A 12,092-nucleotide genomic window follows, 5' to 3' on the forward strand; every position below is an offset into this window, starting at 1 on the left:
AAAAAAAAAAAAAAAAAAAAAAAAAACCAATAAAACAAGTAGAAGTTTGAGAACTATAAAACATAGCTAAAATTAAAAATTCAATACATGAGTTTAACAAAAGACATATTTCAAAAGATTTGGTGAACTGAAAGATAAGTTACAAGGAATTATCTATAAAGAAGATTGCGATATATTATAGAAAACAAAAAAAAAAAAGTTCATGAGAAAGTTTAACATAATTGGAGTACTAGTAGAAAAGGAAAAACATATATCAGAAACTATTTACAGAAATAATGCATAAAACCATATATTATGAAAGTCTTACAAATTGCATGCAGGATAAATACAGTAAAAATAAATTTATATCTAAGAACATTATAAAACTGCAGCAGATCAAAGAAAATGAGAAAGTCTTAAAAGCATAACAGGAAAAAAGAATTACGTTAAGAAAAGCAACAACTAGCTGGGTGGGGTGGTGGAAACCTCTAGTCCCAACTGTTGGGAGGTTGAGGTACAAGCATCCCAATTTGAGTCCCACCTGGGCAACTTAAGTTCTCATAATTAAAAAGGACTGGGGAATGTATCCTGTGCACCGACTGGTAAAGCATCCCTGGCTTCAATCCCTGTACAGAGAATGAGTGCACTCATGCATGCAAGCAGCACCTAAACTAATAACCACCTTTTCAGCAGCAGAAACACCCCAATAGCTGTAAAGTTAAAAATCTGTTATATGCAGCAGACGTGCTTCTCAGGAATAAGTGTGAAATGAATTAACAATTAGGAAGTACCTCAAGAAATGAGCAGGAAGAAAATGACCTCAAGTAGAAAGTGGGAAATGTAGAAAGGAAGAAAAATGGAAATGAAAAGGTATGTGGTTTAGGGGCTGGGGATTTAGCTCAGTGGCACCATTCCAGTCTCCCAAGTCAAAGTCCCGAGTTAGATCCCCAGTACCCCCCAAAAACAAACAACCTGTGGTTTAGTCTCAGTATTGACTAAAGAAAAGAGAAATTTATGTCTGGTTTATTTTAAAGTACAGAATTAAAAAACACGATAGCAGTAACAAGCTGGGAATATATATGGAGTTGCAGGCTCATAGCTCTTTGCAAATGAATGGAAATGTACACTGGTAGACTTTGGTAAGTTAGGGTGCATTCTTTAACAAGTTTAGGTGCCTGTCATCATCTACGCAACCACTAGCTACTAAAAAGACTGTAATGGTTTACGTAACTTCCAAACAAATAGAGGGAAAATAATGGAATAATAAAAACTAATCAGTCCAAAAGGATGCAGGAAAAGAGAAAAGAAATGTAGACTGTGGGGTAGTTATAAGCATGTAGTCGTGACACAGACTTAACCTTTGATAATATCAGATGTTAATAAAACATAAATATATTAAATGCTCTAATAAAGGACAAAGATGATCAAGACAGGAATTTAAAACCAAATACAGATTTCAAGAGAATCATCTGACAAGAAAGTTGAAAATAAAAGTAAGAAAGAGTCTTCATATCAACACTTAGCAAAAGAAAATAAATATAGCTACATTTAGTCAGAAAGGTAGACTTAAGGCAGAAAACATTACTTGAAATAAAGAGGATCTCTTTTTATTGATTTTTAAAATTCTGTGCACTTCATGATAATGGCTTTTTTTTTTTTTTTTTTTTTTTTTTGGTGGTACCGGGAATTGAACTCGGGTCCTTGCGCTTGGCAAGGCAGGCAGTGGAACTGATGAGCTAAATCCCGGTCCTGATGATATGGCTTTAAATAGCTACAAAACTAAAAAAGAACAATGTGCAAACCATGAACAAAGAGGAATGTAATTAACAGAACAACAGCCCAAAAAGCCACAGGAAATCTTTCTGTAATAATCTGGATATGGACCCTTTAACAAGATCTGTTTGCCTACTTCACCTGTGTTTGTTTGCTCATTTGTTTGTTTGGTACTAGGGATGAACTCAGGACCTTGTAGGCAAGTACTCTGACTGAGCTGCATCCCATCCCAGCCCACCTTTTCTCTCTCTCTTTATTTTTTTTTAAATTTTTAATTTTTTAATTTTTTGAGACAGAGCCTCACTATGTAATTCAGATTGGCCTTGAACTCACTATGTTGTCCAGGCTGGCCTAGAACTTGTGACAGTCTTCCTGCTTCGGCCTCCCAAGGGCTAGGATCATAGGTGTGCACTACTACCATGCCCGGCTCTTTTCTCTTTTATTTATTTTTTTTAGTTCCGGGGATCGGACTTGGGTCCTTGTGCTTGCGAGGCAGGTGGCAGAACCACTGGGCTAAATCCGTGGCCCTTCCTTTCCCTTTCTTAATGGAACCTTTTGATGAACAAAATGTTGGCGTATCCCCAGGGTCGTGAAGGTTTTCTAATAGATCATCTTCTAGAAAGTTATTGTTTACTTTTCATATCTGGTAGTTCACCTAGAATTGGTTTTTGTAATTTGAAGTAGAAGTTAAAATCATTACATAAACACGCCCAGTTTGGAATATTTGATTTATCTAGCACAGTTAATTGAAATGATCATTCCTTCCTACTATTCAGTGTTTCCATCTCATACATCAGTTACATGTTTTCCAGATTGTTTTTGTACCATCTTCTCAGTTCTGTTGGTCTCTGTCCTTGTACTCTTAACACATTATTAGTTCTGAATAATTGATCATGTCCTCAAAGCTTGTTAATCAACATTACTTTGGCTTTTCTTGGTTCTTTGCATTTCCACGTGCATTTTAAACTAAGTTTTTCCAAAAAGTAGGAAGTATAGGTAGTATTTTCTGAATCCAGTGCAATGAAATTAAAAATAACAATTAATAAAAACATCTTGCCACTTGAAATTTGATGTCTTATTAAAATAAAATAGTTCTCAAATCAAAAATCTAGTTAATTTACTAAAGCCAGAATGAAAATAGATAAATTGGAAATTTAATTCAAAATATTAAAAAAGTAACAAAGCTTGGGCCGAGGATTTAGCCCAGTGGTTCTGCCACCTGCCTTGCAAGTGCAAGGTCCCAAGTTTGATCCCTGGTACCAAAAAAAAAGTAAAGCTAAGGAAAATACTGAGAGAGAATTCATTTAACAATTATTTGAAAGACTATTCCACAGAAATCGGCAGCTGCCCTCATGTAGTTCACTGTCATTAAACATTACATAACCAACAGTAAGGTGTATTTAGAGAGTTTACATCAACTTGCTGTAGTTTTGTTCATCGAGGAAAACGACATAACTAAGGTGAAGCCCTGAGAAGGCATCTTGAAGTATGAGAGCGTCTGACAAAAATGAGCAGCTGCACTGAAAAGACTTGCCATTTCATTTACATGAAAATGGAAAGTAGAATTCGTAAATATCAGAGATCTGTAGTCACTTCTGATCTGCTCAGTGCTATGGCACAAGGCTGAGAGAAAAACTAAAAGATCTAAAGAGACAGAAAAGCAGGGAGCCAGGACGGCCAATGCTGGCTGCTTAATCAGCAAAGGCGCTGGTCAGTCCGCAGGACTGATTTTTATTGGCACTCAATTGGGGCAAAGGTGAACTATATGCAAGGATGTGCAGTTGAGCAGTTTCTATGGAAACAAACACAGGCAAGGCTTGTAAAGGAAAAAGACAGCACTCGAGTTAGGAAAAGATTAAACAAAATAATATATGATTATAATTAAATCCTTATTCTTGTAGTCAAGAAGATTTTACGGCCTTGGCACTTGGGCTTTGGCCAGACTTGCTTCTCAGAACAAGCCAGTTGGAGGGTTAACTGTTTACAGCCTGTGCTGTTTATACTCTGCGCATAATCAATATTGCGGTCTCCTACAGAGAAATAATTATAAACGGCTTCTTAAACATGAAAAAAGTCCCAGTTCAGTCATAATAAGAGAATGAAAATAAAACCATACTAAAATCCCTTTTCTTTTTTGGTCCATAGATTGGTGGATATCAGTGTTTGATAACCTGCTATATGTTAAGAAGTAGCGAAGCACACACTCACATTTTTCTAGAAGGACAGATAATTGGCATAACATGTATGGAAAACAGTGTGGCAAATATGGCTGTGAACTTCAGATACACGTAACAGGTAGTAGACAAATGTGTTAAGCAAATTAGTGTCACAGCCCTATTTAGTGAAATAACCCAAAGCCTTAAAAAGAGCGAAGATACTTCAAGCTGATATGGATTGATGTGTACATTTTCTTGTTAATTTTGGGAAGTACAGAGCAGTGTCTCATACCTCTGTGAATAATACCCTGCTATTCATATAATAAAAGAAGACAGTAAATATGTATGCAGAAATACTTATATAAACAGACTATTTTTGGAAGGAAATAACACTGGTAACACTAAGGAGTTTTTGCTACATCCTTTTTGATACCTGTTACTGTTCTTTGTGGATATACTGCAAAAAATTAAGAGCAGTTTATAGAAGAAAAAAATCTGTAAGGGGGTTGTAATAAATTTGACTAACTCTGCCTTTAGGGTTTTAATCAAGAAGATTTGGAAGAAGAAAAAGGTGAAACACAGGTGAAAGAAGCAGAAGATTCAGATTCTGATGATAACATCAAGAGAGGCAAGCAGTAAGTTTTTATATTTGCTTGTTTTTTAAGGAATTCATTTAAAGGAAGCTAAATGAAGGTAGAAATTATTAAATTTTTGTTTTTATTTTGATTTCTAAATTTAGGATAACAATCTGTTCCATTTCTCTCTCGATCTTCGCTGTTTATGCTGTTGTCAGTGACGCTTACTGTTATTTGCCTGTGCTTAAATGTCCTAATTTGTGATGTTATATTTTTATGACACCAAACTCTTTTAATTTATGTCTCACCAAGCAACTCTTCCAAAAAAAATAACTTTAAAAAATGTTTTAGAGAAAGCTGATTTGGTGGGGAAAGGAAATAATTCTAAGCAACCGAGTATGTGATTGTATTTTACTCGCATATTCTATAATTAAGCTGAGTGAGTTTGGCAGTACAGTACTTAGAAATTTAAATTTTATACAAAATAGTGTCAGAGTCATCTTCCTTTTTTGAGTATTTTTATCCTTTATTTCAGTCCAGTTGTTTTGAGTTGTGCTCTTATCATGGAAAAAGCAATTGTTTTGTTTTTTTCTGCTTAAGCAGTATAAAATAGAAACATACAAATACTTACCTGAATACCTATTCCAAAAAAAGGCAGAGCATCTAAAGCTGAACGAGAACTTGAATGTTTCTTCTCAAAGCTGATAGAGCAAGTGTGAGGTGGCTAGGCTGTTGGTGATTAGTGGGTAGCTCTTGGGGTAGAACAGAAGGTGGATAGAAGGGCTGTGGTCAGCTGTGTTAATAGTGAGGTATACGAACTGGCACTTGTAAAAATCAGCATCCCATTGTGTTAGAGTTAGGCAATTGGTTTTCTTGTGATAAATATGTGATTAAAAGAACTTGGATGTCACTTAATGTTATGTTACTGCTTAGTATGGACTTCCTGTCGGATTTTGAGATGATGTTGCAGCGGAAAAAAAGCATGAGTGGCAAGCGAAGACGTAATCGTGACGGTGGCACCTTTATTAGTGACGCTGATGATGTCGTCAGCGCCATGATTGTCAAGATGAACGAAGCTGCCGAGGTGAGCGGAGTCACTTCTAGGTTCACTTCTTTCTCCCTGAGTAATGGCTGAGTGGTGTTTTTTAATGCTTAATCCTTAAACCACGTTAAAAAATAATTCGCTTGTTGTGATAATACATACTGCTCTAATTTTGTTGGTTTGTTTGTTTATTTTGGTGCCAGGGATCGAACTCAGAACCTTGCTCTTGCAAGGCAGTTGGTGGAACCATTGAGCCAAATCCCTGTCCCTCCCACCTTAAATATTTTTTGAAAATGGCATTTTATTGCATCATTTTACTAACTAGAGCAGCAGATTTATATTCAGTATACATATAGAAATAACTGATTCTTACAAATAATACTTTGCTGCTACAGTACTGAGTAATTAGCAGAGGCTACAATTAAACATTCTTAAAACAGATTTAACACAATCAGGCACTAACGTTTACAAAGAGAAATTCTGGAGAGTGTGAAAACTCAGAAAGTTCACATGTTATGTCTATATTACATTTGACCATAAATCCAGCAGTGCAGACATGAACTAGACTCAGAGCAAGGAAACAGTCATTTTCATTTGAGAACAGGCTTAGGTAATACAGAAAGATAAGAGCATTGCATCAGCTCCCTAAATACTTGATCTTAGCCAAAAGGCCAGAGAAGCGATCAGCTTCCTAAATAAACTGATTCATCACGTCTCTGCCCTGTCCCATCATTCCTACCCAAGCTTTTTTTTTTTTTCTTTTCTTTTCTCGAGTCCCTAACAAAGAGAACAGGTTAAAATAGCAAGAACATTAAAGTAATAAATGACAATTAATTCGTTGAACTAAACTATCTCGGTAGTGTTAGGCTCTGTCAAGCAGATGTAAACTTTAGCTCATAGAACAGTCTGTGAAACTAGTTTCAGAATGAGACAGATTCTAGACTATTATCTGTCCATGAGCTTTTTCAGCAAACATTTCAAAGGAGTCCCTTATTAGATTCAGTGCTAATAATTTTATGATGATTTGATATTTAAAATTTTAAACTTGGAAATAATTTAAATGTTTTATTTAGTTGTGTTTACGGAAAAAAAATGAAAAGACCAAATGTTAAGTGAAACCAACTTTGCTGAGTAGCTTTGCTGGTTTAATGAGCAATGGCTTGTTCTCAGGTTTGACTGTTTACCAAGCTTGGTATCTCTTTATGTAAGAAAAGTGTTATAAAATTGTGTCATTAGGGAGGAAATGATGCTCCATAGCCCACAGAGTCTTCACTCTGCGTCACTCACGCTGGTGACCCTGTGTGCTGCTGAGAGCAGCCCCAGGTAGCCAAGCCTTCATCACTCTGGCCACAGGTTGCATGTGTTGGACATGAAAAATCCGGAAGCTGGAAATGGCGAACTGGCGAACAGTACCTTGGTGTATCATACCAAGGCTGAGAGAGGGATTGGTTGGAACTGTCAGGAACTGATTTTGGAGGGACCACTGACACACTGCTCTGTCCTCAACCCCCTCCATCCCATGTAGTGTGGGGCTGGGGCGGTGGGCATTGTGCCATTGTCCTGTCATGTCACTGTGCAGTGACTTGGAATTGTAGTACTTTTTGGATACCTGCATAGCTCCTATCTCCTTGGACTGCATAGGCTACAGGAGAGTCAGGAGGAGACTCCCTGATCAGCATGTGGGTTTATTTCAGGAGGATCTATGATGTGTGGTCGCTGGTTCTTCCATTCTCCCCAGGGTAGACCCGATTACCCGAATTTCTAAATATTTGGGCACAGAGACTCACTCGTATCCACAGCCTGTCTGTCAGCCCATTGCTTATGTGCTGCCGGACTTTTCCAAACTTACTGGAAAGGAGGATTACTATGCGTATGTGGTTGGGGTTAAGTGGGAGGGGAGTTGTACTGCCCTTTCTGACATAATTGCTGTTGTCCTGAAGAGGTTTCTAGACATTGTTTTAGATGAAATATTGGTTGATAGAAGACATGACTGTTCAGAAAAAGGAGTATTGCAGTAGGGAGAATGCCCCATCTGTGAAAGCCACAAGCATTTCAGCAGGCAGAAAAGAGCTTTTCTTTTGTAGGGGAAGTAAAGGAGACACCCAAGAGGGTGGAACAAGAAGGGATGATAGAAGTTGGTTAAAGCATCTGAAATAAAATTTTTAAATAAAATTGTCATTCTCTTGCCTCTAATCAGAGATCACATCTAATTCATTACATATTAAAAATCTGTCCAAATTGTAAAACTGTCCAGTGTTAAGTTTAAAAAACAGTTACAGTAGCTGTAATTCATTAGTAACAACTAGTACCAGTTCTGTTAGACATACTTGCTGAAGTAGTCAGTGATCTGTGTCGGGGATTTGTTTCAAAACAAGAGCAGAAGGAAAAGTAGGTTAAGATTTAGCTGAAGTGAGACTGCCCTATGTGTTTACTTCTTCAAACATGCAGGGACATGTACATCTATATTTGTAGAATTTGACATTTTTCATAACTAAAACTTAAAAATTACCCGTTACTACCAAAAGTCTTATTTGGTAATACAACATATAAGTCTTATATGCGGAATACTGTTCTTGAAAATGAACTAAAACTTATCAGCTATAATAATTTGTCCTTTGAACGCTGAAAACTTGATAATTCTGCTAGTATTTTAAATTAAAATTGTATTTCTTGATTTAGAATTGTTGAAGGTAAGTACTGTAATAATTTTATGGGTTTGACTAACAAGATAGATATAAAAATATGTGTATTCCTATACAGACATTGCTCACCCTACATGTTTAGTGTCTTATAATTAGGTTTATAATCAAGGTGCACATTTTTTGAGGGGAGAGGGTTTTGAGACAGGGTCTCACTCTGTAGTTGAGACTGACCTGGAACTCACTGTGTAGCCCAGGGTGGTCTCGAACTTACAGTGATCCTTCTGCTTCATCCTCCCGAGTGCTGGGATTACATGCGTGCGCCACCAGGCCTGGCTGCAAGGTGTGCTCTTCAGACTTAGGACCTGTCTTCTTTTTGGTGCTGTACACCTTGTTTATATACTACTGTAATTTTTGCTGATTGTACTGTACAGTACTGCAGTTTTGTTTTGTTACACATTACAGCCCTGCATGTAAAAGTTATGCAAGTAAAAGCAAAGTCATCAAGTTGGAGTTTCCTTTGACCATTTCTTTGTTCTGAATATTGTGATGTACTTGCTACATAGGATTTCTCGTTTAGTGACCAAGTCACTTCATGACCTAGATACAGGAATGTAAGTCAGTTGAATGAAGACTGTGTATTAATATTTAGTTATCCTCTGGTAGGAAAATTGTATTTTTCAGTACTGAAGATTGAACCCAGAACCTTCTCACTGATCTGACCCCCACCCCTGTTGGTGGTGCTGGCAGTGCTGGTGGTGTTGGCTTTTTGACTTGCTTTGAGATGATCTTATTTAGTTGCACATTTGGTGCTTAATCTTGGAATCCTCAGGCCTCTGCCTCCCAGAGTGCTAGGATTACAGGCATACACCACCACATCTGGTAAAAACTTGGAGTTTCTTTGAGAAACTGCTGCTCTAAGGTTCAGAATTACAGTGGTTATAATTCATTAGTAACAATTAGTACTATATTTTTTAAATATTTTTTGTCTTTTTTTCTTGATAGGAAGACAGACAGTTGAACAATCAAAAAAAACCAGCTCTGAAAAAATTAACTTTATTGCCTACTGTGGTTATGCATCTTAAGAAGTAAGTATTTTCTTTCTTTTTTTATTTTTTAGCACTGGGGATCAAATTTAGGACCTTCTGCTTGTGAGGCAGGCTTTGGGCCACTGAGCTAAATCCCCAGCCCACTATTTTCTTTAAAATATTTTTCCCTTTAATGAAATGATATTCAAACTACTGGTATTCTAGGGTATTAAATAATGATAGTATCTGTCAGGTAACAGAAATATAATAATAAATGAAATTTCCTAAATTATATTTAATTAATTTTTCTTAAACTTTGATGCCTGATGGAAACAATTGAAAAACTGACTTAATGAAAGAAAACCTTGAAAACTACTAATTTTATTCTTTATGGACAGTATGGGGTCTGGTATAATCGCTTCTGTTTTCTCAGTGTCATTAAAAACAAGACAGATCTTGGAAGAGAACTTGAGATACGTATTTTTCAAGATTTGTATGTCCCTGTAAATCATAATCATTGATCTTTCTGTAATAATGGTGCCCTTCTCGTTAGGTCCTTGTTCGGAAATTTTTTTCATTGGTTCTGTCGTGTTTATCTGCAGTTTTGCTTTCTCTTTGAATAAAGTCACAGCCTACTCTTGGTGGCTGAAATGCGTTAGTACGTTAATGAGCCCCCAACTCATTAATGTGACATCAGATGACAGAGACTAAACAACTACTGTTTCTGTGCCAACAGGCAGAACTATGTGGCTAGGTTTCCTATTAATAATGTAAGCTATTCTGTTGCCTAAAGTGGAATTTAATTTCCAGTATTTTTGTTTCTACCTGGAAAGCTATATTCTTGGTGTCCTGCAAAGAATAGCACAATTCTGGGTTCTCGGCCTCCTCAAACTGTTTAAGAATTATTATTCTGATAGAGTGAGCAATGTGCCATTCATATTAGTGTAATTAATCTGTCTTGTCTGATTTGAGTTTATTTTGGTTTTGCTTTTAACAAATCATCTTTGCTGGTCAAATCTGTATGTTTCTAGAAAATCTAACTTTCATTCTGCTTTTGAGAACAGAATAGAAGCCCAGTAATATTGAATGTATATATATTTTTTTAAGCAATATTCTGAAATATCCCTAAACATGTAAGAAAATCTGAGGGAGATGCAGTGGAACCAAGGTGCATAGACTTGACCTTTTTTTATTGTTATTATTGCAGGCAGGACCTTAAAGAAACATTCATTGACAGTGGTGTGATGTCTGCCATCAAAGAGTGGCTCTCACCTCTACCAGATAGGAGTTTGCCAGCGCTTAAGATTCGGGAGGAGCTGTTGAAGATTCTGCAAGAGGTTAGCAGCAGATAATCTGGTTGTGCTTCATTAATTATCTAATATGGCTTGTATTTTCATGGCCTCTGTATTTTACTGTGTATTTATAAATTCTTTCTGCCAAAGCCTTCCAAAAAGAGGTTGGAAAAAGGAACTGCCTAATAAAATGAACATAAAAAGGAAGGACCCGTAAAACTTCCTGTAACTGTAGTGTTAAAGGAAAACGATTTTGAAGTAGCAATGGTGTCTCTGAAGAGTAATCCAGTAGTGGACATTCAAGTTCAGAATCATGTGAACCTGTTCGGGACTCAAGCTATGCTTACTTGCATGACTTTGATGTCTTGGGCCAGCTCCTTAACTCACCAGGGAATTCCCGAGGAATCTCCTATGTGCCAAGCACTGTTCCATGTGCTTTGTGTATGTATTGGCTCACCTATTCCTCACAATAAACCTGTAAGGTAGGCATATTGTCTCCATTTTACAGATGAGGAAATGAAGACTCAGAAGTTAAATGGCTTGTCCAAAGTCAGATAGCAGGCAGGTGGCTGTGCTTGGGTTCAGTCTTAGGTGCGTTGACTTCTGAGGCCTGTGCCAACTCCTGTATTAAACTGCTACTTGTAAGTATTCTCAGTTCACACTTTCTCACATTGATCAGTTTTAGTTCAACTTAGTGATAATACTAAACTCTCAACTTCTCATGTGAACACAGAGGATCTATGTGTTCAGTATCTATAAATCTTGGAAATGGACTTTTAAATTTTGTTCTGATGTGAACGAACGAGGTCTTAAAGGTCCTCTAGCATAGATTAGCAAAGCTCCCGGCTTCTGAGTGATTAATTTGTGTGTATGTGTTTATGTTCCCCAGCTACCTAGTGTGAGCCAGGAGACCCTGAAACATAGTGGGATTGGACGAGCAGTGATGTATCTCTATAAACACCCCAAGGAATCCAGGTCCAACAAGGACATGGCAGGGAAATTAATCAGTATGTAAACTTTGCTTTTTGTTTGTTGTTTTTATGTCTGTGTAGAGAGAGACATGTATATAAAAGCTAACCGTATTTTTTAAATCAATATTTAGAGTCAGTTAAGTAGAATAGAAACATTTTCATAGCTTCTTAGAAGTGCCAACTTTTTTTCTTACACTTAAAACACTTCTCACCGTACTTAATATGCTCTCCATTGTTAAATATAGCAAGTAAAAGCATGTATTATCTTTTTTTTTTTTTTTTCTGGTGCATTTCTGCATAATGATCACATTCATCATAGAGAATTTGTAGCGTGTATTGTCTCATCATGGATCACAAACATGGAGAGGGTAGAATTCAGACCCTGGAGTTAGGCACACCTGTTTCTACCATGGGTCCACTACTCCCATACTGCATACCCTTAGCTGTGATTTATGCTCTGTGCTTGGTCTCCTCCTTTGTAAAGTTGACATGTGTTTTCTTTGGGTTATTGTAAAGATTAGATGAGAGAAAGCTTAGAAAGCACAATGCCTAGCACATAGCAAGTACCCAAATATTAGCCCTATTATAGTTACCACTACTATAGTTATTACTTTTTTTTTTTTTTTTTTTTTTTTTT

The 12,092-nt window shown here is 36.7% G+C and overlaps 1 protein-coding gene across 3 annotated transcripts in view; it reads left to right on the top strand.

The window, feature by feature from the left end:
- The window catches only part of Iws1 (interacts with SUPT6H, CTD assembly factor 1), a 42,694-nt gene that overhangs the window by 19,169 nt on the left and 11,433 nt on the right, over nucleotides 1–12,092 (top strand). For all 3 annotated transcript variants that reach the window (XM_010637668.3, XM_010637665.2, XM_019209519.2), the window contains exons 6-10: nucleotides 4,446–4,543; nucleotides 5,417–5,567; nucleotides 9,170–9,252; nucleotides 10,400–10,529; nucleotides 11,374–11,491. In XM_010637668.3, the coding sequence (XP_010635970.1) occupies nucleotides 4,446–4,543; nucleotides 5,417–5,567; nucleotides 9,170–9,252; nucleotides 10,400–10,529; nucleotides 11,374–11,491 (580 nt within the window). The remainder of the gene's footprint in view (nucleotides 1–4,445; nucleotides 4,544–5,416; nucleotides 5,568–9,169; nucleotides 9,253–10,399; nucleotides 10,530–11,373; nucleotides 11,492–12,092) is intronic.

Source organism: Fukomys damarensis, unplaced genomic scaffold (assembly GCF_012274545.1).
Source record: "Fukomys damarensis isolate Sample0158 unplaced genomic scaffold, DMR_v1.0_HiC HiC_scaffold_29, whole genome shotgun sequence".
Classification (NCBI taxonomy): domain Eukaryota; kingdom Metazoa; phylum Chordata; class Mammalia; order Rodentia; family Bathyergidae; genus Fukomys; species Fukomys damarensis.